The 24,115-nt window shown below is 44.3% G+C and overlaps 1 protein-coding gene across 2 annotated transcripts in view; it reads left to right on the plus strand.

The window, feature by feature from the left end:
- LOC108162104 (titin) overlaps nt 1–24,115 on the plus strand; it is a 119,132-nt gene that overhangs the window by 76,643 nt on the left and 18,374 nt on the right. For both annotated transcript variants that reach the window (XM_017296666.2, XM_033393644.1), the window contains exons 5-6: nt 19,341–21,530; nt 21,816–22,340. In XM_017296666.2, coding sequence (XP_017152155.1) covers nt 19,341–21,530; nt 21,816–22,340 — 2,715 coding nt within the window. The remainder of the gene's footprint in view (nt 1–19,340; nt 21,531–21,815; nt 22,341–24,115) is intronic.

The raw sequence follows: 24,115 nt of genomic DNA on the forward strand, positions 1-24,115 counted from the left end.
GAGTATTTTTATAAAAAAAAAACCATAATTAAGAGAGCAAGCATCCCAGAATCCAGCCAGCCCTATCCTCCTGCCGGATCTCCTCGCCTCAAGTGCAGTTCTGGAGCATCTCTCCGCCTCCCCAAGGGTCCATCATTTTCCATAGTTTAATGTCAGGCAATTAACTTTTGTCTGGCCCCAAAGGAGGCGGAGGCAGAGTCTGACATAAAAAGCAATGGAAACGAAGTGGAGTCTGAGGAGGAGATTGGTCTGGAGTGGAGTGGAGTCTTTAGGCCTGCTGTCACATGACCTGCCATTCAGCGATGAGATCATGCATAAAAAAGCCCTGAACAGAACAGCAAAAGGAAACCGAAGCGAAAACGAAAACCAAAGCGAAGCGAAGTGAAGTAAACCCCGGGCACGTCCTCGGCAAAAATGGAAATGGAAATGTTAAATGTAAATGTTGCTCGGGCATATGGAAACGGGAAACGACCTTGCTCTGTGTTTGGGCCTTAACACCCAAGGAATGGGAGAGTAATAGAGGGATGGGGATAGGGATGGGGATAGGGATGGGGATAGGGATAGGCACATGGACAGAGGGCAGAGGAGATTGGTAGATTGTCACAGGCAAATAGGCGGGACAACATGAAAATCAACCAAGCAAATGCCAATACACATGCAATGTGAAGCTGGGACGAGAGAGAGAGAGGCACTCGGATGTGGCTGTGCGGCATTCGAAGGATTCATTCGAGGCTTAACATGGCGTAAACACAAAAGCCTCTAAAGGCATCAACTGCGGCATATAAAGTGGCATTACCCAACGGAACGCCGAGACGCAGAGAGGAGATACAGGATGGGGAGTGCCAGTACTACAAGTAGTACTCTTAGAAACCAGAGAAAAATAAACGCAAACATGTCCTTTGGCAGGAAGTGGCGCAAAAACAAAAACAAACCAACGAGAGAGAGTGGCATCGTCGACGCATTAAATTGAAGATGATGATGATAATGCGCCAGATAACAGAAGTAGGGGGGGGAGAGGGAGGACTGGGGGAACCACTAGTCTGCGGTGGTGTCCATCCATGTGGTGCAGGGGGTCATAGGTAACAAGAAACTTAATGTCTCATAAAGGGAGGAGCAGTAGGAGCAGCCCCAAAGGTTGAGGTTCGTCTGCAACAAGCCATGAAATGGCCAGGACATTGACAGGAAAGGCAGGAAAAATGAGACCCAGAGAGCGGCAGAGTGGGAGAGCGAGTGGATAACCATCAGGGAAACAAAAAAGGATGAAACAATGAAGGAAGAAAGGACATGTGTGTGTGTGTGTACGCTGGGGGGAAGGACTATTTACTTGGCATTAAGCAAACTTCAAATAAAAAGGATAACGAGCGCATTGCGAGACACGCAGGCAACACGAAATGGAAGTTGCTGCCACAACAATAACAATACCGACAGAAGAAAAGAGCAATCCAGAGACAGAGAGAAGACATATCCCCAAAGTTGTGGAGTACAAAAAAAAATGAGAGGAAGGCACACGACAATTGCACACAATTTTCATTTATTGTTTGGCTACACATTTGGCCACATTATGTCGAAACGGGCGGAGCTTCCTTTCTGCCACAACGACCTTCCAGAAGCAAACGAACGGAGGAAAAATCGTGCATTGGCCTGGCCTCTCTCTACGGCAAATGGAAACGCCACGAAGAGACATCATCTGTGGGCCTACGCCGGAAAAGCCCTTTGGTATCTGTATAGCCGCCTGTGCCCAAACCCCGTTCGAAAAATGTAAGGAATACGAATAAGGAAACCCTAAACGCCTCCGTTTTGAGATGCTTCATTACCATCTTCTCGTTTTTTTTTTTCTGTGTCCTGTGGGTCGAAGGGAAAGGCTTTTGCGTGTTGAGGTCACTTTTTGGGTGCCTGTTTTCTTTGGAATACGAAATCGGTTTTGGGTTTTGGAATGAGATAGGGTTAAGGGTTACGGGTTACGTCTGTGGATTGGTCTTGAGTTGGGTAATGTTCCATGAATGCGGTTTCTACTTCTGGTATGCGGCAAAAGGAGAAACCAGAAACAGAAAGCCCTGAAATGTTTTCTTTGTTAAACATTTGATGCGATTGAAATAAAAGATTTACTGGGAAGAGAGAGCCAACGAAAGAGAGAGAAAAGCATTCCTGACAAAAAAAGGAGCGTTCTGGAGAAGAAAGAAGTATCCTTAAGAGAGGAGGAGAAGATAAGAAAGTTTTGCATTATTATAAGGAAGGAAAGGGGAAAGCTACCGAGTATGAAAGGGCCTATAATTTGAGAGATATAAGGAACCCTAACAGAGCTCTAAATTTATAGTTTCTTTTAATTTTTATCTAAATTGAAACAATGCTTCCAATGTTGGAAACAATAAATAGTATTGGAAAACTTAAAAGAAGGCTGAGAAATTATCAAATAGTGCTTGATAAAGTTTCACGTAGTGGTATAAGGCTTTAAAGTTCTAAATAGTGCTGGTAAACTTCAAACAATGTTGGTGTTGATGAAATTGCGATCTGTAAACCATTCGAAAAGTTTTTGTCGAGCCACAAGCCTTCAGGCCTACATGCAGATACAAGATTAAAGCCTTAAGGACCTATAGATACCAGATAAATCGGCATAATGTTGATGATCAATGCTTAAATACATTCATAAATAAACGAGACCCCGAGAGGGAAATGTATGTCCAAAAGATATGCATATATCCCTCTTCCAACGATGACAGCAACTGAACAAATAGCATAAACCCTTCAAAGAGAGAAAGACATGCATTGAAAACATTTCAATTTCCATAAACCGTAACCCATTTACGGAGGGGTTTCTGTTCGATGATATGCGAAACGACCGAAAACAAACTTTCGGATTGTTAGTCATGATGGTAGCCCCATCCCCCCCTCCACCATATATCTCTTTCTCTCTATTGTTGTTGCTGTTGATGATGATGATGATGTGGATGGGAATGCGAGGGTTGTGTGGGCTGTGGATGATGTCAACAGTGCAAACAGCACGCGTCGCTTGTCATCGCTGGAGAGAACGAGAGATACGACGGCCGACCGAAAGACGTGTGTGTGTGCAGCCGACAGGCGGACAATGATTCGGCATTGTTTCAATAAAACCAAACTCCGACATGTCACACATCATGGATATATGGTTGATGATCATTGTGTATCTGCTGCTAATTAAAGTAAATTTTGCGATTCAATGCAACACAGGACACATCCCCAGCGAAAGGACAACAGACGACCAGCAATAACCCTAGCACACATCTCACAGATACTCTGGCACGCACACACACGCGCGTAAACATGTCAATAATATTCAAAATTGAAATGTAAAAATGCTAATTTTGCAACATTTGTTTGACTTTTGTTTGTAGCAGCGGCAGAGCAGAGCAGAGGAGCGACTGTCTCTCAACCAGTCTCCCTCCAGTACTCCCAATCTCTTTCTCTCCCTCTCCCCCTTTCTCCTTCTCTGTGAGTTGCTGAATGCACTGCAATTTGCGCAATGTGTGCAAATTTGCACAAGCCGCACATTGCACACATTTTTCGTATTTACAAAAATTTTTGGAGTGCCAAAATTTGACTTTTTCGCCCCCAAAAAGGAAGAGGGAGCCATGGAATTTTTACATCCACTGCAGCTGCAGCTGCAGCAGCACGAATCCAAATATTTTTCCACTGACTGCCTAATGAATTGTGGGGCGAACCAGAGCACTCGAACGAAACGAAACGAAACAGTCTGTCAAAATGATCAGCTTGCAAATTGTTGCAAGCATCCCAAAAAAGGATGGGATTAGGGGTAGAAATCACATCGTGTTATACCCTATGTCTGTAGGCATACCCTGACATATTCAAAGAGAGAACCTGCTTCATTCAATACCCGGATATCATTCAGGAAGAGCGTTCTTCTGATCTGATTCCCTACCTCCCTACATTGGAGATCATCCCCTGTACTCTTCAGGGTTATCACAATCATTACAGAATATACCGTGATATTTTTAAGAAGAGCATCTACAAAACATGCAACGAAAACACCAGCATTCCCGAGAGACCTACCCCCATACATGGTTGAGGGGGAAACAGCCTCCTCCAAAGTGCATCCCCTGCCACATTCATTGAGAGTCATCTCTCTCCTCTTGGCCACCCCATGTCCCCTATATCATGCACAGGACACTCATTCAAAGGGACAACGACAAGCATTATGCACAACTCATTTCACAGTACGAGCAGGCGGCTCTTGTCCCTCTCCCTGTGTCAGGAGTGTAGATGCTTTTGGGATGCATGAATCTGTTTCCGCTCTGCACTGGAATGGAATGTGGCGTCATTTGGTTGTCGTTCGTCGCTCTTCGTCCTGTGCCCCACACTTGACTGCCACTCAGATATGTTCATTATTGCATTTTCGGTCAGAGCCAAAGTTGATTTCGGTTTTCGGTAGAAGCGACAGAAATCAGTTTAGTGCGAGAGAAGTGCAGGAAAAAGAAGTGACTTTCTGCAGAGGTGGCAGAAAAAGATACTAAAATTTGATATAAAACAAAATGAGAAAAGGAAAGGCAAGGAACATAGGAAAGATAAAAAAATATAGCATGAAAAAATCGGAGGATATTTGAGAGGTGTTGGAATATTGGAGGAGAACCAAAGACTACGAAAAAAAGTCATTTAGAAGAGTCCGAAAATAAGGAATCCTTGGAAAATAAATTGTAATAAAGCACGAATGCAGAAGAGCTACAGTAGCCCCCAAAATATTATAGAATTTACCAAACAAAATATACCCATAAGTCAGTCCCTTAAATAAATAAATTCAAAATTGTAGACTCCAGCATGAGAAATCCCTGAAAGGTAGAGAGGATCTAGAAATTTGTACAGTACTCTTTCTCTTTAAGCCATAGAGTTCTCATATAACCTCTATTCCTCATGTAAAACCCCCCCTGTTAAACCTTTCTAAGCCATAACCACACATCTAAAGGATTGAAACCGGCAGGGAAAAACTTTGCTGCCGTAGAAAAAAATGTGCAACAAACTAAATCAGAGGATTTCCGTTTCCAATTGAAAATGAAAACTATGCAGGGAAAACTCCACTCTGCTGACTACTGACTGTTTCCCCAAACAATTGTTGCAGTTGTTTGTGTGGGGTCTTTTTTTTTTTTTTTTGAAACCTCACCCGTTCCCCTTCGAATCCATGGAAAATCCAGGGACTCCACCACGAAAGTTGATTCCATCAATTGCATGTGCATTTTGGCCTAAAACTGACCTGCCCTTCGGTCTTGTCTTTATTTTTCGGATTTTATTCTGTGGGAATTTCGTGTAAATGAAATTCGTAGAACTTGACCAAAAATATAGATTGTTTTGTGTTTTTTTGCCCGTAAGGAATTTTCCCATGAAATACGTTTTAATTACAATTCGGATAATTAAAAGTTGTTGTTTTTATTTTTAGAACAAATTTTTCGTGTTTCTGTTAAACTAATTTGTGGGAAATACTAGCGGTGAAATTCTTTATTTTATTCTGCAAATTATCAAATATCAGACAATATTCTAGATTTAGAACAACAGCCATGAATGGGGAAAAACTGCTGCCGGGAAAAGCGTGCAAAATATTTACAGACATATCAATGTCTACATGTAAATTTATTAGGTCTCGAAAACAGTTGCCACAGTTTCAGCAGTGGGGAATTTTTGTGGGGCAGCTGCTGCTGCTGCTGCTGAAAAGCATAACATTTTGGAGCTGTAAACGTTTTTGGGACACACACATGTTGCTGGAGGGCACAAAAACATAGAAATTTAGAGATGGAAATGATGCGAGATGCAAGGGGAATTTTGGATACTCTTTGGAGGGAAATTTTGGTGAATTTTGATGCCGAAAGGGTACTGTGTCCTCTGAGGAAAAAAAGGGAGATATTTATGGGTATTTTATATAAGAGAAGGGAGACAATTTGATGTGTGTTTCAGCAGAAAATATTCGTATTCGAAGAATATATATCTTCCTTGAATACATAATGTTTTGAGAGCCATCAAGCGCAGAAATATCTGCTCAGGAATGTATCTGTGGAGTTCTGGAACTTTCTCCACAAGAAAGATGGTTTTTGTATAGATAATATGTATATTTATTAGGAGTATTTTATAAGGAACTTTCCACCAACAAATAGATATTTTCCTTTATATTCCACAAGAGTCTGCACTCTCACATTTTTCTTGTCGCATCCTTTGAGTATTCCCTTGTAGTTCAAGGGTCATAAATCATTATTATCTTTTATAGAAAGCCACTGGCAGACTGCAGCTGCAACTGCAACTGCGACTCCTCTGCGAAACTAAGCCCCAAGATAACCCAATAAACCATTGGATAATACCCCGACTAAGTTAGTATGTAGAAGTGCAAGGCAATTGACAGGCAAAAGAGTGCGGTCGCGATATAAGAACCAACCAAAGAAAGAGACGGAAGAAGTAGCATGAAAAGAGAGGGAGAGGGACAAACGCGGGGGTGTATGAAGTGTATGAAAGTATGAAAAATCTGCAAGCAAATAAAGTCCGTAAATGTGGCAGAACGGAATAAGGAAATGCTGAAAGCGCAGAAAACTATCGAATAAACTCACACTCACTTCAGGCCCTGCTGATGATGATGATATGGGGGCGGGGGGTTCCTGGGAAAAGGGAGAGGCATCGGAAGTCAGTGCTGCAAAAGGGCGAACAAAAGCAGAGAAAAACCGCAAGAAAGAGGAGGAAAAATATAAGAAAACCCATGAAAGATGCAAAAAAGAAAAAAAGGAAGAAAAACTACACAAAGTGCTGAACAAATGGAACAAGTTACAAAAGCTAAAATGCCAACCGAAACAACAAATAAAAGTACACAAAACAAAGCAAAACAAAAAAAATTGCAAAGAAAACTACACGGAAAAACTACAACACATGGGGGGTATCGGTGGCCCGAGAAAAAAACAACTACAGAAAGAACTTCGTGCGGGCAGTACGTTCTGGTACTGGTACTGGTACTGGTACTGGAACTGGAACTTGAACTGCCGGCAATATGAACAAGAAGAATCTTGAATATTGCACGTTACATATGTAGATACATTTCCTGCAGCAAATGGCAGATGGTTTTCCCTGCATGCCTCCTGCGGAGGAACAGACAGGAGAAGGCCACATACACACACTGCAAATGCAACTGAAACAGTAACAGAAACTGAATGAAAAGAGAATGAAAGGGAATATGAATGGCTGAGGATTCGGACTACAGAAATACCCTGGAAATATATTGATAATTAAAACACTTAAGGGAGAGTGAGGGGATGGCAGAAGGTAGGAGTAGTAGGACTTAAAGATACCTGCTACTTTTTGGAGGCAAAGAAATCTTTAAGTTATAGTCTCTTTTCTATATAAATCTCTCATATTTTTCGTATCTTTGGCTATAATGCTTCTTAGATTATGATGAGTTTTGGTGGACAAATGGACATTGGTGTTGTTTATAGCACCACCAGACACCACAAGTTTTGTTGTAGAAGAAAAATGGTCTTCTGCGTAGACATCACATATTTAGCTGTTATCGTATCCAAGATCGAAGATGGATAAATATTTCACTGTTTCAAAGATACTTTCAACAATAAAGATAGCTTTTAAGATCCTTTTTATAGAAAGAGATACATAGAAAAGCGTCTGAAACAGATCTTTACTACCATCTATGGGATCAATTTCTGATGCATGCATAAATGAAGATCTAAGGATCGTATCCGTACAAAATCAAGGCTTCTGCTTCCCTCAATCTGTGGGATACATCTCCACTCACACCACGCTCTCCGCATATCTTTCCTGCTACAGGGTATCCAAACAAAAAGAGAAAATGAAAGAACCGAAGCTGGAGCTGGAGCTGGAGAAGCGCACGTGGCATTGCCGGGAGTTAATTTAAAAATTGTATTTACATTTCGCCTGCTGCCTGGTGCCTGGTGCTTGCTGCCTTCGGCTGCTCTCCTGCCTGTGGAGGGGGCATGGGGTGTGGTTGCGGCTGCTGGGGCTGGAAGGTAGGGTTTTTGTTGTTGTTGGCCGGGGGCTGGGGGCTTCGGCCGTTTGCATTGTTTACAGTTAGTGCAGCTTCTACTTGACTTGCAACAACAAATAGCAGCAGCAGGAGCAAGGGGCAAGAACCATAGACGGGAGTGTGGCCGTGGAGTATCGGGAGATGGACCAGCAGCAGCAGCGGGATTTGGAGTTGGAGCTTGAAGCAGCAGCTGACGCCGCTTGGGGGCAACCAAAATGCTGCAGCGGCAGTGGCAACAGGAGCAGCGCCGGCTTTAGCCGCTGGGCTGCCATAACAAAAACACTGTAGAACTGTGAAAGAGAATCCTGCGATGCCACACTGCCACTGCTAGAGCAACAGCAGCATTCGAATGTGTTTTTGTTGCCACTGTGTGTCGCTCCCCGAGGGTTAGCTTCTTGCCCCATTGCCAAACGATGATGAAACGCCCTGAGTTATGCAACAGCAGCTGGCGCTGCCACTGCCACCGCTGCGTGCAATCATGACACAGCTGAAACCCAGAAATAAATGAAGAAAAAATCTGCTAAAAAACCCAACGAAACGCCAGGCACTCCATGGGATAGGGACGAGGGGATTTTGTGGTCAAGAAATTAAAAGAATTAAAGTTTTAGGAATATTTTTATATAAGAAGAAAGTCTTTCAAATTAATTTCCATAGAAGATACATAACTATCCTTAAGATATTACAATTTAACAGATACAATTCGTGAATAATTGCAATAAAAACCGCGAAAAGAAAAACAACCATATTTCACATCCAGCGAAAATTCAGGCCAGCGACAACCGTATCTTATATCTACATCTCTGAATCTGCTGCATTTCTCTACTAAAAAACTTTTGCCCTATCTTTTGTCGTCTCGACTGAATAAAAATGCAAAGTCAAAGCAATTTGTGTAACTATTTCGAGACACCTTTCAGGGAAATTAAACTAAAAGTGAGACTGGCAGCAGGAAACAGCAGCAGCAGCTGCAGATACAGATACATTTGTACGGCTATCTCTCTGTCTCTCTCTTTCCGCCTAAACGCAATTTCTGGCCAAGAGACATTTTCCCCCCAGAACGACAAAACGACAAAAACGAGAACAAAGTGGGAAATCTCTTGAAAATTAACTAAATATTTACAAAAGCAATGGAAATCTGCATAAAAGTGCAAGTCTTCTTGGATGCCTCCCACTGTTGCAGCAACAGAAGGAGCAGCAGCAAATTAATTTAACATAAAATTAAATGAAATGAAATGCATTTCCCAACGACAGAGACAGAGAGAGAGAGAGAGACAGAGAAACAAAGAGGAAGAGAGGAGCAGCTGTTACTGCAGGACCATCTTTCTGGATCCAAGGACACCATTAAGTCTGCTAAAAGGAAAGTTTTTTATAGATACTCTGTTGGGTCTCTGGGGTATTCGGATTTTGAATAGAGATGAGGCAGCTGGGACACCAAACCGAGGGGCACTGCTCCATGACGCTCAAAAAAAGTAATACTGTACTTTTGGAGGCTGAAACTCTGCACAGACCGTTCCCTATGGTACAGGCAGTAAATTGGATCATTATATTTCCTACCTCTAAGAGTATCTCAATCTTCGCTCTCTCCACAAAGAGCCTAGTCTTCCCTTTGGGTTCTGTATTTTGTGTTCTGCCTTTTTCCGGGGTCCTGGCGCCTGCTTCCCCAAATGAATTGAATTATTTAGGTCAAAAGACGGCGAGGGGCCGGTCGCCAGTCGCCAAGACAATGGCACTTCTGGTCACCAAAAAACCCAAGCCCCCACTGCCCCACGCCAAGACGCAGCTGCAAGTTCTACTGCTGCCCCTCAAAGTGTGGCAGAATTGAGTTCATTATGGGGCAAGGTTATCGTTAGAATGGGGGTTACCCCCCGCCCCTTCTCCCCATCCTGCAGAACGTGCTGCTGCTGCTTTCCGGGGGAGCTGGAAAACTTTTCCTTTTATTTGCTTTATTTATTTTTGCAAGTAATTCTTTTTCTTCTGCGTCTAATTTTAGGCGGGGCAAGAGGTGACTCCTCTCTCTCTCTCTTTCTTTTTTGGGGGAAAGTTAAACAAAGCAGCAGTCGACTGCAATTGCTCAACGGTTCAGCAGTTGCTGCTCCTCTCAATGTTTCCACCATAATCATCATCATCATCTTCAACGTTTTTCCTATTTTCCAAGTTTTAAGGGGAAAATTACGCCATTCAAAAATTTACTCTACGTTTTACGTGCATCTGTATCTGTATCTGTGTGTCTGGTGTATTTCTATGTGTATCTGTATCTGTGCGTCTGGTGTATTTGCATGTCTATATGTGTCTGTGTGTGTATCTGCGAGAGGAAAAGTGTGTGTTTGGCCTCTTTTTTCATACATTTCCACGGGTTGTGCAAATCACTTGGCCTATTTAATTGTATACTCTAACCAGAAGGCTAGAAAAGGGCCTAAAGGGCTTTCAGATGGTTCGAGGCTTCCTCGAGAAAGGAATCCTTTCTATGAATCTTTTCCAAGCATCCTGCGAAAAAACTAATAGAATTATCTCAAGAATTCTTGGCTTTGAATGAATGGATGAATAAATGACATTCAGCATTAATCTATGATTCATTCAGATAGCAACAGCTCAACAATTGATTAAAATATTTCCAAAAATCATACAAAAAACCATTATTTATTCATTATACTTTTTCCCCACAATTTCTTTGCTTTTTTGAGTCTCCTGCCTGTAAGGGTATCTGTAGGATCCCTTAGATCCCTGAAAACTCCCCATGGAGTCTCGAAATTTTGGCTACCAGCCTATACAGAACTTTTGTTTGCTTCCACTTCCACTTCTGGTTCTCTTCTTTTTTGTTACGCGTCAAGTAAATAAATAAAAAGCAAAAGTTTTCTGTTACTTTTTTTGTTGTTGTTTTGTCTATGGTAGTACCAGTTTTCCTGCCACATCTCTGGCATATTTCTGGCTCTCCTTCTTCCCCATCTCTGGCTCTGCTTCTGGCTCTCCTTCTGCCGCATCTGCTACTGTGCAAATAAAGGGAAAAGGCTATGGGTGGGGGAGGGGGCGGGGGGAGAATTAGAATCGGCAGCAACAAAAGCAAATGCCAACACTAATGACATCGTTTGTGGCCTCTCTCTCTCTTCTCGCATCATCAACCGAACAGAGTTTTCCCTAGATCTTCTCTTCGCCCATCATTCCAGTTCTCCCCCACGCCCCCCCCCCCCCCCCCCCCAATTTTCCTACCAGTTTTCCTCCTCCTAAATCTCCATGTGGGGAGCAAAAAACTTTGTCAATAATTTTGCTGCCTATTTAAAGTAGCTCCCGTTTCCACCAACAAAAAAAAGAGACCAGACCCATTTCCCATTTCCCGGAGTTCCTCTCTGTTCTTGTTGTTGCTGTTGTTGTTGTTGTGTTACCATTAAAATTCCGAACTAGACAATTTACAAAAATTTGTGTTGTTTAAATAGCGAGAAAAACTTTGTGCTGCTGTTTCTGCCTTTTAAATTAATTTTGGGGCAGCTTTGATTGCAGCAGGCTGCTGCAGAGTGAGGGAGAGAGTGAGCGAGAGAGGTGTTGTATAGAGTGAGAAATGGAGAATTTTTTGGTGGAAATTGTTTATGTCTGGAACATGTGGAAGCCCATAAAATTAGTTTTCGTAGAAGGGAGGGAAGGGGAAAAGTTTTTCATTGATTTGCCACAAATTGTGTGCGCCATAAAAATAAACTGAACACTGGACAGAGAAAGCGGTGGGGGGAATCGAGGAATCGGGGAATGGGGAATGGGAATCGGAATGGGTGTGTGCCCCAGGGGGAAGGAGCTCTGCCTTCCAATTATGTTGTGTTTGTTCATTTGTATCTGGTAGATGCACAGATACATCTGTTTGTTTACACGTTCATTTGCAGCACACAGAGTCCACACAGAGTCCACAGAGTCTTCTGTAGTTTATCAATATGTTTTCAGGCAAACAGCAGCAGCAGTGGCATCAGCAGCAGGAGATCCATAAAAATCATGCTTCATATACGAGGCAATATTTTATTAAATCTTTACTTGATTTTTTCTCTTTATTTTTCCTTTATGTTACGAATATATTTGTACCCTAACGAGGGGGTACTATGAATGAGGGCAAAGGTTTTACAACAGATAAAAGATATATCTAATTTGTTATGGGAAAATTTTACATTATTCTGGAAACATTTATTTCGTTTGGAACACTATATAATATATATAGTTATGATAGGAAAAATGGACTCAAAAATCATTCTTTGGAAGAAAAACTTGTATCGTTTCAAAGTCTTTTCAACTAAACTCCACAAAAATGGGTTTTTATAAATGTTTTTAAATAGTTTATGGAGATCGTGCGACTACCTCATATATCTAAAGCCATCTATCGTTGAGCCTAGAAGAGTATCTGTTCGTTTCAGTGGCTTGTGCCTCGACGAAAACGTTGCTTTAGTCTTTTTATCATTTTTGTTGTCTTGTTGCTGTTTTTTTGACCAAACATTTGCTTTGGTCGGCACAATTTGATTTCATTTTATGGCCCAAAAACCATTGTCCTCAACGCATGCTGTACACACATGTATCCACCAGTGCCTGTATGAGTGTATATCTTTGTATCTGCATATGTGCGGCGTGTGCCTATGTGTATGTGTGCGGCCAATAAAAATTTTAGTACAATAAACATTTGTGCGTTTATCAGTTTGGTTTTGGTCTCTTATTGCTTTTGGTTTTTTAAAAGCTTTTTGCACATTTCATTTGCCTTTTCCCAGTCGAGAGATGGAGGAGATGGTTTTTCCAGGGATTTGTTCCATAGAAAATATATGCTCTCGTATCTTAACATCTTTTTTTCTTTGCTTTGCCTGGCTTTGATCCCACAGCTCGTGATCGCTTTCAAGTGGAGGAGCACTCATGGAAGTGTATCTTTTTATGGCGCGATTTCCAGATGATGCTCTGTTTGTGTTTGATGGATTTGTATTTAGGCACGTACAGATTCGGTTGTACGATAACATCTAGTAGCTCTTTTGAAGATACTTTTGGTGAATGTGCACCAAAAGAATCTTTCAAGAATTGCGTATTTTTTAAGATCTTCTGAAATTTGCAACGTTAATTATTTGCTTTGAAATAGATTATTTGGTGCCTAAAATGTATAGATACAATTTTAGTCCAAAGTATCTTTGCTTGTGCAGATGCAATTTGATTTCTTCCAAAAATTAAACATAATTATTATGTATCTTTATGGTATACACTTGTTATATATTTTTGCATGGTATATACACTTATAGATATAATTTAGACCAAGTATCTTTCAATCTTTCACTACATTTTTTGTGTATCTTTCTTCTGGTCTTGAAATGTATAATATTCATTGCTTTTAAAAAAGATCTTTCAATTTGGGTATCTTTTCAAAAGTATCTTTGAAGTATCTTTCCCATTTCAACGTATCTTTGTTATGGACTGGCAATACTTATGGCATTTTAAAAGTATCTTTTAATGTTTGAGTGCTATATTGTATATCTAATAATTGTTTTTTAATTTGAAAACTATCTTTCAGTGCTTATGTACTAAATTTGAGTATCTTTTACTATAATTCCATATGTTAGGAGCGCTCCTAGATCGAAGATATGTTGAGATACATGTCCCCGTAGATTTATTTTATTACAAACTGTATCTATTGATGGGTTTTTGTTAATCTTTTCTTTTATATTCCCACTCTTGTATGATATTAGATCTTGAGCATCTTTGCAGTACAGTTTTGGTTGATTTCCAACAAGTAAAGTCCTTCAGTATCAGTCAAACGTTAAGATACATTCTTTTGCATACATTTTCCTTTAGTTTTCTTGCTCATTTAATTCCCCTTTTCCTGGAACACATTTCTTGTACCTTTTTTGCCATCCATTAAGTCCAAACGTTGATCATTTATAGATACGCAAGTGTATTCTTAAAAGTATCTTTTTTTGCTGGCATTAACTACAACTTGTATCTTGTAGCGCGTCTTTTTTCCGAGTATCTTTCGCGTCTCTCGCGTAGTTGAGTCTCCAACTGGTTTTCTGGTGTTCGATTAAACGATTTTCTTGTTCTTTCTTGGACTTAATGTGATTGCTAAATACTGTCCCATCGGAACCGAAGCCCCCCCTCCTCCTGACTAGTGTCTTCCTGTAATTTATGAGCAGTTACCAGCCAGTTTCCTTTTGGGTCTGGTCGATGGTCTCTGGTCTGGTCTCTGGTCTCTTGTCTTTGTTGGTTTTCGTCCGTCCTCTGTGGTGGGGCCGCAGTTGTTTTAGTTTATGCGCTCAATTTAGTAACTAGTTAGCCAGAAATGTGTGTGCCTGTTTGGGTGAGTGTGTGTGGGTATGGTCTCTGGTCCGAAAACCACTTTCAGCCGCACATCGAGAGACATGTAAGTGCGGGCAGGGGGAAACCAAACAAGAAACTAATAAAAAGCCAGAGCTAGAAACCACACAGAGCTCATAGCTCAAATGCGCTGACAGCAGGCACGAGTTATGCGTACGTATGCCCCACTCCTCTCCACTCCACACCACCCCACCGCACTCTTGAGATGACAGAAGGATGGAAGATGTAGACGGAGGTTCTGGAGTTCTGGAGTGGAAATATGTTGAGCTTTTCCAACTAAATGCTATAAAAATTCTTGACTTAATAGCAAAACAAGACAGGGAACATACAGGCAGGCAGGCAGCCCATGGCCAGGCTACGAGTATGAGTATCTATATCCATGTATGTCTCTGCTGGACATATCTGTATCTATAGGAACTCTTGTCTGCGCTCTGTAAGGGCCACTAAGGAAAACTAACAAGTTACAAAAGCAAACCATCTGGTGGCAGCAGCGGCAGCGGCAGCAGCTTGGAAACGGGAAAAACTTGAAAGGCCAAAGAAAAACATTTAGTAGATGATGAAAATCATGGCAACATCAACTCGGAAGATGCCACACACAAAACTCTCGCACAGATACAAAGATAGAGAGGAGGAGATACCAGTCTCTGGTTCTGGCTCTGGCCCTGTTCTTTCGAAGATACTTTTCCTCAAATTAAAGTCCGGTAATTTATTGGTTGTTTCTTCTTTAAAGTTTAACATTCATTAGTTACAAATGAGGGGAAGAGGCACGGCGGCCCAGGCGGTGGAGTCCTAGCCTTGGGCTCTGCCAATCGTATGGCCTATTCGCCTTATCATTTATCTTTTCTGGGAGCGGGAGAGGCGAAGGGGCCCGGAAATGTTTTCTGCCCTTTGCCAATTTTCGCGTGAGAGAATGGCGGGGGGGGGGGGGGGGGGGGGGGGGGGGGAAGGGGCCTGTTTCCTCGGTTTGCGTTTTGGGTTTGTGCGCCCGCTTGTTGGCCATATCAAATCGCTTTTGCTTCTGCCTTGTTGCCTCCTTTTGGCTGTGGCTTTCTGTGGCCTGTGGCCTCAAGCACGTGCCTCCCTCCGCCTCTCTGCCACAGACACACACACATCCAAATTGGATTTGGCCAAGTTAAGCAATGGCCATTGACGTGGAGTTAAAGCTCTGTCGATTATTTTTAATGGATTTTTTGCCCCGCACTCTTTCTCTCCGCAAATTCTAGGATTCCCTTTTTTCTCCCCCCTCGGTTTCCTTCGCTCTTTTTTGGTGGGTCTTTTTTTTTCCTTGCAATTAAAATTTAAATTAATATTAACTCTCTGCTGTTTGCTAATTTTATTGCTCGTTGCTGGTAGTTACACTTCCTGTGCTTTCGGCTTAAAGTCCCACCTGCTGCGGAAATTAATCGTGAGGGGAAAATCCTCTAATGAAATCCTCAGATGAAATTAGGGTCCAAAACTAATTGCTGCTTAAGGAGCAAAAGATACGAAAGAGATACCCCGCTAATTGCATTAGATTTTTGTCACCTTTTTATACTCTTTCAAAGGGCATGGAGATTTTTATGGAGATCTACCAGAAAAGAGAGAATTTTTATGCTCTTCGACTTTGAGAAAGAAATAGTTTGATGCTTAAAGAATATTCTTGGTTTTATAGAGGAAATATCCTTAGGTCCTGGTCGGTGACTCTGTTCCAAAGGTTTCTAAAGATTAAAGAGCATTTCTTGAGCTGAAAAACATATAGATTCTCGGTCAAAACCATATATTTATGGTGCGTACTTCTGTTCCAAAGATTTCTTAAGAAAAAAAGGGCTTCTTTTTGAGAAGTCGGAACAGTCCGCATGGTACCTTCATATATTTTGCTTTATTTATATTATAGAAATAGTTGAAATTTGTTTTGATATTTAGATTGATATATCCTCTATATCTGATAGCTGCATTCGAACATTCCTTTCGGTAGAGTATCTAAAGCCTCGGCTTTCGATTGAACACCTTTTTCCTGTTGGAAAATTGAGTTAAGAGAAGTGCAAATTGAAAATTAAATTTAGTTAGCACTCGTTTTTCTCCATTTCTGGTGAGGATTTAGTCGTATAATATATTGTTTCACATTTCCAGATCTCAACTAAATTTTTTAATGTTTTTACTCGGTATTTTTTCCGCTTTCTTTCCTGGAGTGGAAATCGTGAGGGGGGCAAAGGGTCTTGTGAGGGATATCGGGTCCTGGACTCTAAATTGTGCGGGGCAGAGGGATGCCTAAACTGTAAGAAGTGAGGCGCAGGAGAAAGGTTCGGGCCTCTGCAAAAAATATAGCCTCCCTTTTTCTCCCTTTTCGAAGGTCTCTTTGTGTTTGTTAATAGTATTTTCCAAGTGAATGAATGGCTCGGGGCACATCCAGGAGTACTTACCGAAAAGGCAAGAGGAAACAGAACTTACTGAAGGAAAAAAAATAATTTTTGGAAGGAAGGAGAATTTATAGAAAGGAAGGAGATCTTTTAGAGATTGAAGGAGGAGCGAGAACCTGGCAATTGATTGGAAAAATATTTCTAACACGATTTTCCAACGCTTTTTTTTGTGTTTTTTTTTTTGGTGGGGGGTACTCTGTAAACTAATTCAATTATTTGCGTACATAATTTAAGGAGCGGGGGGTCGACCAATGTCCGCAAAAAACCAAGAAAAATTTATATGCAAAACACGCATAAAATTGTTTCTTTTTCCAGTGCTTTGCCAACCCCCCAAAGTCTTTGATTATTTATGAACACGAAGGCAAGGCGGCAAGGCGCGGCACGGCGTTTTGGGAAATAATTGAAGGAACGGAACTCTGCCTGAAAGAAGTTCTCCTCTCTATAGTCGTAGCCGTAGCCGTAGGACCCCTCCCGGAGGAGGTCCATTTTAAAGTAATCAACGGGCGAATGAAAAGGCGGCCTATTTTTAGGTCACTTTTCTGCCTGCCTGCTGCGGCCTCTCACTGCGGCCTGCCCTGTTGTTTGTTGCATGGCTTTTGGCTGTGAAATGTGTGTGGGGAATGTGCACTGCATAATGGAGGTTTTTTCTGTGGGCAAAACATGTTCACAAAAGTGACAATTAAGCCAATTTGAAGCCATTTAGCGGGGCCACAGAAATCCTCCAACTAAAGCAAACAAAAACAGAAACAGAAACAAAAAGCAACGCGTTCTCTGAGGTTGATTTTCCTAACAATTCTTTAATGGGTTCGGGCTCGGGTTCTGGTTGTGGTTGTAGTTCTGGTTCTGGCCAGGCAGAAGACACAATCAAATGTAATTACACGCACATAAACACGCAAAAGAAGTCTCAGTCTCAGTCTCAGTCTCAGTCTTGGCGGTAAAACCAGAGTCCAAGTCCAAGTCGAGCAGATGAAGACACCTGGAAGACAGACCCCTTTCCCCCTCCAGTGCCAGAATCACGCAATTTACTATAATTTGCTCTCTGTAGAAAATGATGGGGCCGGGCAGCCCGCGCAAGACAGGGTCGGGTCGGTCTTTGGAGCCAGTGTGGAGTGGCAGTGTCCGATGGATGATGGGATGTGCTGTGCTGTGCTCCAGTTTCTTGGGATTGCGGCAGACTAAAGTTCTCTTTGCTCTTCAGCGCTTCAGCGCTTCTCTCGTTTCTGTCAATGCGGCATGGTGGGAGGGAAGGAGGGAGGTAGGGCTTATGGGCAAAGTCATTAGGCAGCCGCTGGCCCGCCGGCTGGAAGGGGCTGCTGTGGCGACACTTATCCGTGGGGCAGTTAATTACAAAGTGGTTGTCAGGGAGGTGGAGGCATAATTTCACGCCATTTGCGGTGCATAAGAGGGCCACTAATGTCGGACTATGACTTGCAGTCGAGAGTCCAACGAAAATTGAAGCCCTTTTCCATAGGGCTCTTGTGGCAAGTGCAGGGGCAGCAAAAATGCAAATTGCTGGCGGAATTATTTGATTGAGGTGCTCTTGAATTTGAAGTATCTTTAATGCGAATGATTCTTGATTGAGCAATGAGTGCTTTGGCCCATTTTTGGCTGGCAGAAAATGTGACAAAGTGTGGGTATAATGATTATCTTTGAAAGATTCCACGATTTAATGTGTTTCTCAAATGAAAATGCGCGAAATTGTACTTAGAAGATGATTAAAGATGGTTTGAACGAGGAGTAAAGGTTTTTACTGAAGCTCGTGACTTTTTTGTGGCTTTAGAATATAGTTTACAACAGCAGTAGGGATAGATACATAGAGTATCTCTTTTTTGTGGCATCCGATAAGAATGTGTCCCTTCGCTTATGGGAATATATTGCGAATGTACTCGAATGTTTCCATATCTAAAGGTATCCATCAGAGTTGGAAGATTCTATTTAGAAAATAGATAATAAGATACATTAGAAATGGCTGATTGTATCTTTTATCAGTATATCATTCATTTGGAGTATCTTTAGGATGGCAGATAACCCTAAATACACTTTTTCCTTCCTTAACTCTTCAATATCTTTAGCACCGAAAGATACTCCTTCATTTGACCTCCAAAACAGGGATAGCTGTTCAATGAATCGCCACCCAAAAGGTCTTTCAACTACAAATTATCGAAGCATCTCCTCCCCCTTCCTTTTCCTGAGGAGATGGAAGGCTCTAATGCTAATGACTTTCTCTTTCACTCTGGGAGAGGGTGCACACGGGGTCAGGGGGCACCACTTCATTAGTTTAATTAATAATTGACAAATTTCGTGTCTAATCAGACAACGTCCATGCGAAGCATGTCCCCTAATCATGACCAGAGGTACAGGACCTGCTTCAGCTCCTGCTCCTTTTTGCATCCTCCTTTCGGGATGACTAATTCAATTAGAAGTTTCTCGGATGCCGTCTGATTATGCTGGCCCCCGAAAAATGCTGCGTGTTTATTAATTTTCATCATTTTTTGGGGCAGAGGAGAATTGTGTGGCTGCTTTGATTTACGAGGACACACACTCTCTCTCTCCCTCTCTCTCACTCTCTCTCACTCTCTCTCTGTGTTTCCTTGACTAATTTTCGCCTTTTCTCTGCCTCTCCCTTACAGACTATCCCCGCGTCGAGGTCGGCCCCGAGAATCCACTGCGCGTGGAACGTGACCGCACTGCAAAACTGGAGTGTAACGTCGATGCGAAGCCGAAAGTGCCGAATGTCCGCTGGACACGCAACGGACGCTTCATTAGCTCCTCCCTCGTCCACACGATCCACCGGGTGAGTGTCCAGGACGCCGGCAAGTACACGTGCAGCGCCGACAACGGACTGGGCAAGACCGGAGAGCAGGAGCTCATTCTGGACATACTGTACCCGCCGACGGTGGTCATCGAGTCGAAGACGCGCGAGGCCGAAGAAGGCGAGACGGTGACGATACGCTGCAACGTGACCTCGAACCCCTCGCCCGTGACCATCGAGTGGCTGAAGGAGGGGGCCCCCGACTTCCGCTACAACGGGGACATCCTAACGCTGGCCTCTGTGCGGGCGGAGCATGCGGGAAACTACATCTGTCGAGCGGTGAACATCATGCACAGCCAGGGCCAGGAGCGCAGCGAACGGATTGGCAACTCCACGGTGGCCCTGCTGGTCCGCCATCGACCGGGACAGGCCTACATAACGCCCAACAAGCCAGTGGTCCACGTGGGCAACGGCGTGACGCTCACCTGCTCGGCCAATCCGCCGGGCTGGCCCGTGCCCCAGTATCGCTGGTTCCGCGACATGGACGGGGAGTTCTCGAGCACCCAGAAGATCCTGGCGCAAGGACCCCAGTACTCGATACCGAAGGCGCATCTGGGGAACGAGGGCAAGTACCATTGCCATGCGGTGAACGAGCTGGGCATCGGTATGATGGCCACCATCGTGCTGGAGATCCATCAGCCGCCGCAGTTCCTGGCGAAGCTGCAGCAGCACATGACCCGCCGCGTGGGCGACACGGACTACACGGTGACGTGCAGTGCCAAGGGAAAGCCCGCCCCCAGTGTCAAGTGGCTGAAGGACGATGTGGAGATCATACCCGAACTGAATCTGTACGAAGTGCAAACGAACCCCGATCAGGGCTTGAACGGCATGGTCACCGTTCAGAGCCAGTTGAAGTTCCGTGGCAAGGCCCGACCCAATGGCAACGATCTGGTGCCGGGAGACCGGGGACAGTACACGTGTCTGTACCAGAACGAAGTTAACTCGGCCAACTCCTCGATGCAGCTGCGGATCGAGCACGAGCCCATCGTCCTGCATCAGTACAACAAGGTGGCCTTCGACATCAGGGAAACGGCCGAGGTTGTGTGCAAGGTCCAGGCGTATCCCAAGCCCGAGTTCGTGTGGCTCTTCGGCAACAATCAGTCGCCCTTGACCATGTCCTCCGAGGGACACTACGAAATAAGCACCACTTCGGACAAGAACGACATCTACACCTCTGTGCTGAGGATCAACTCGCTGACCCACTCGGACTACGGGGAGTACACGTGCCGCGTGGCCAACAGCCTGAACACCATACGTGCCCCCATCCGACTGCAGCAGAAGGGTCCGCCGGAGAAGCCCACGAATCTGCGGGCCATGGACGTGGGCCACAACTACGTGTCCCTCAGCTGGGATCCCGGCTTCGACGGGGGTCTGAGCAAGACCAAGTTCTTCGTCAGCTACCGACGCGTGGCCATGCCCCGGGAGGAGCAACTGATACCCGACTGTGCCACGCTGGCGAACTCCAACTCGGACTGGGTGGAAGTCGACTGCCAGAGGGATATACCCTGCAAGGTCACGTCGCTGGATCAGCACCAGAGCTACGCGTTCAAGGTGAAGGCACTCAACCCGAAGAGCGGCTCGCCCTACTCCAATGAGATCCTGGTGACCACCAAGGTCAGCCGGATCCCGCCCCCCCTGCAGGTCACCTACGAGCCGAGCACCCGCACTCTGGGCATCGATGTGGGTGGCACATGCCTCTCCCTGGTGGCCGTCGTGGAGACCATGGTGCACGGGGACACACCCCGGGCCGCCTGGGAAGTGGTCGACACCGTGGACAACCTGCAGCTCTCGGGCAATGGCCCCACGCACAAGGAGAAGATCATCGACCGTCTGATGGGCACACGACGCATTGGCGGCGGTCGGGCCTTGGGGCACACCATCAGCGAGGATGAGGACGACTCGGGGCTGAATACGCTGGCCCTCGAGGACGAAAACAGTCCGACGGTGCGCGTCAAGCTCTGTCTGCGCAACAATCCGGAACACTGTAGCGAGTACACGGATGCCGAGAGTGAGTATATCTGAAGATGGATAGATGGATGGACGGGGGGACGGGGACTCCTCGTTGATGATTTCCATTATATGCAAAGCCATTACGAGCAATTGCACCACTTGAATGCTGGGATGCTGCTGCAGTCCGATGGATGGACAATCAATCACTCATCCATCCAGCATTCACCATCCAGCAGGGCAGCATCCATCCTTCTGGCCAGCCAGCCATCCATCCATCCATCCACTTCATGCCTCTGCGAATGCATTTTTCATGGCTTCATTTTCCCCTCTTCTCTGTCCACAGTTGGCCGACCCTACATAGCGGAGGCTTCGGCCCTGGCCACGCCCACACTGATTGCGATAATCGTCTCGTGCATTGTGTTCGCCCTGTTCGCCGGCCTGCTGCTCATGTTCTGCCGCTGCAAGCGAAATCAATCGAAGAAGAGCGCCGCCGCCAAGGACTACGAAATGGACTCCGTCCGACCCTCCATCGTTGCCGCCCAACAGAGCCAGGCCCCGCCGCCATATTATCCCGCCAGCGGTCTGGACAACAAGGCCCTCGAGCATTCGATGGACCTCGCGCTCAGCATGGAGGAGCAGAAGACGGCCCTCTATGCCACACAGAACGGCTATAGCTATCATCCGGGCAGCGGTGTTGTCGGCGTCGGTGGCATGGGGGGCATCGGTGGCAGTGTCGTCAGCGGCATGGGTGTCGGTGGCATCGGTGTGGGCGGTGTTGGCGGCGTCGGTGTCGGCGGCATCGGTGGCAGTGGCGTCGGTGTGAATGGAATACCCGGCCTGACAGGACACACGATGCCAGGAAATGAATGTAAGTACACACACACATTCACGGATGTTCTCTAAAGGGTAGATGGGGTCGGGTTTTGTTGGTTTGTGAGGTTTTAGTGGGTTTGGATTTGAAAAATCACAGTCTTTTTTGTGGATTTTTTATTGGAGCGGGGGTTTAAGAACTTTATTTAGAGGATTATCAGTAAAATTTGAAATCGAATCACATATGGGAGTTGAGGGAATGGCCCGTGAGAAGTGGATCATTGGCTCCACTAAAACACCCTTGAATACATTCCTAACAATGTCCCATAAGCGATAGGATACATTCTTAAAGAAAACCGATACAATTAACGACTAAGAGTGATTATTTTGGATTTTGTTTGATGAAAAACGATTTCGATATTGTTTAAAATTATAATGGAATTGTGGTATTATTATTCATAAGAATTGAAGAAGTTGTAGAGTGGATTCTATGCAGATATCTAAAGATAGCCAACAGATAAAGTTACAGATACATACATAGTATATCTAAAGATAGATTAGATCCATTAGACCCCAAAGAACCACAGATTCATATGAAGTTTAATCCATAAATAGAAGAACTTTGGAACTGTTCTAAGTACAAGATACTTTGGATTCAATATAGATACTTTACTTCAAAGAATTCTCACGGGCAAGGAATCGGGCGCCCCGATGCTGGCATCAGATGCTGGAAGATGCCTCCAAGAGAACGCCAGGGGAGTGCTTGCCTTTGTCGAAACCAACTCCATTCTCGAGGACTTTCAAACTTCATAAAGCACTCGCGACGCGATGAGAACCGATGAGAAATCGAAGTAATTTGTGTGGAAATATCAAACTTCAAGCAAACCCTTTTCCAACTTCAAGGCTCTCCACACTTTCCCCTTAACCACAGTCCACGTTTATATACAACCATTTTTCATACCATATATAATGTATTCCACCATAGCCTTCCACAAACAACCTTCAAGTACAAAAAACCAAAAGGTGAAAGAGGAAAACTAAAAAGAGGAAATACGAAGAAAGAAGAGCAAAACCAAAGTGAGAAATACTTCCGGTCCGACAGGACTCTGGATTCTAGAGGCACAGCCTCTGGGACGGGGATGGGGACGGGGAGGAGACTCCTCGTACGTTTCGGTGATTTTTCATTGTCCGCAAAACAAAATGAAATCCGTGCCGGAGTGTAGCTCCCCCTCTTCTGTTGTGTTGGGGTTCTCTCAAGAGCGGGGCAATAGGTGTGTGGTTTTTCTGCAAAAGAAATTATTGTTGCGTTGCCCATGAAAGTGTCTGGGTGTGTGTGTGTGTGTGTGTGTGTGGGAAAAGTGCAAAATGGAGTTCGAGTGCAAATCGATGGCAATGCGCATTCATCAAGCGCTGCGCCTCCTCCCCGAAGCACATGCTCCCCCTTGCAACGCACCACAGAAGGTCCTTTTTCTCTCACACAGAGAGAGAAAGAGAGTCTGAGAAGGGAAAGCACTTTCCACTTCCGTTGTAAATTTGTTGAAACAGCAATTTTTTCTAAACGCTTTTTTTTCGCTTGCTGCTTGTTTGTTGTTGCTTTGCAGCATTTTGTAATATACTTTCCATTTCATTGTTGCTGCTGTTGTTCCTGTCGCCGCTTGACGCGCACGTTGTCGTCCATTCATTCTGCAGCCAGGCAGCGAGCGAGCGAGGGTGGACCATGGTCCTTCCCAACCGTCATCATCAACGCTGTGGTCCTTTCAAATGGAGGGGATGGCTCTCCCGCCCTCTCTGTGTGTGCTGTGTGTGTCTGGAGTACAAAATGAATGCGTAAAC

Source organism: Drosophila miranda, chromosome 4 (genome assembly GCF_003369915.1).
Source record: "Drosophila miranda strain MSH22 chromosome 4, D.miranda_PacBio2.1, whole genome shotgun sequence".
NCBI lineage: Eukaryota > Metazoa > Arthropoda > Insecta > Diptera > Drosophilidae > Drosophila > Drosophila miranda.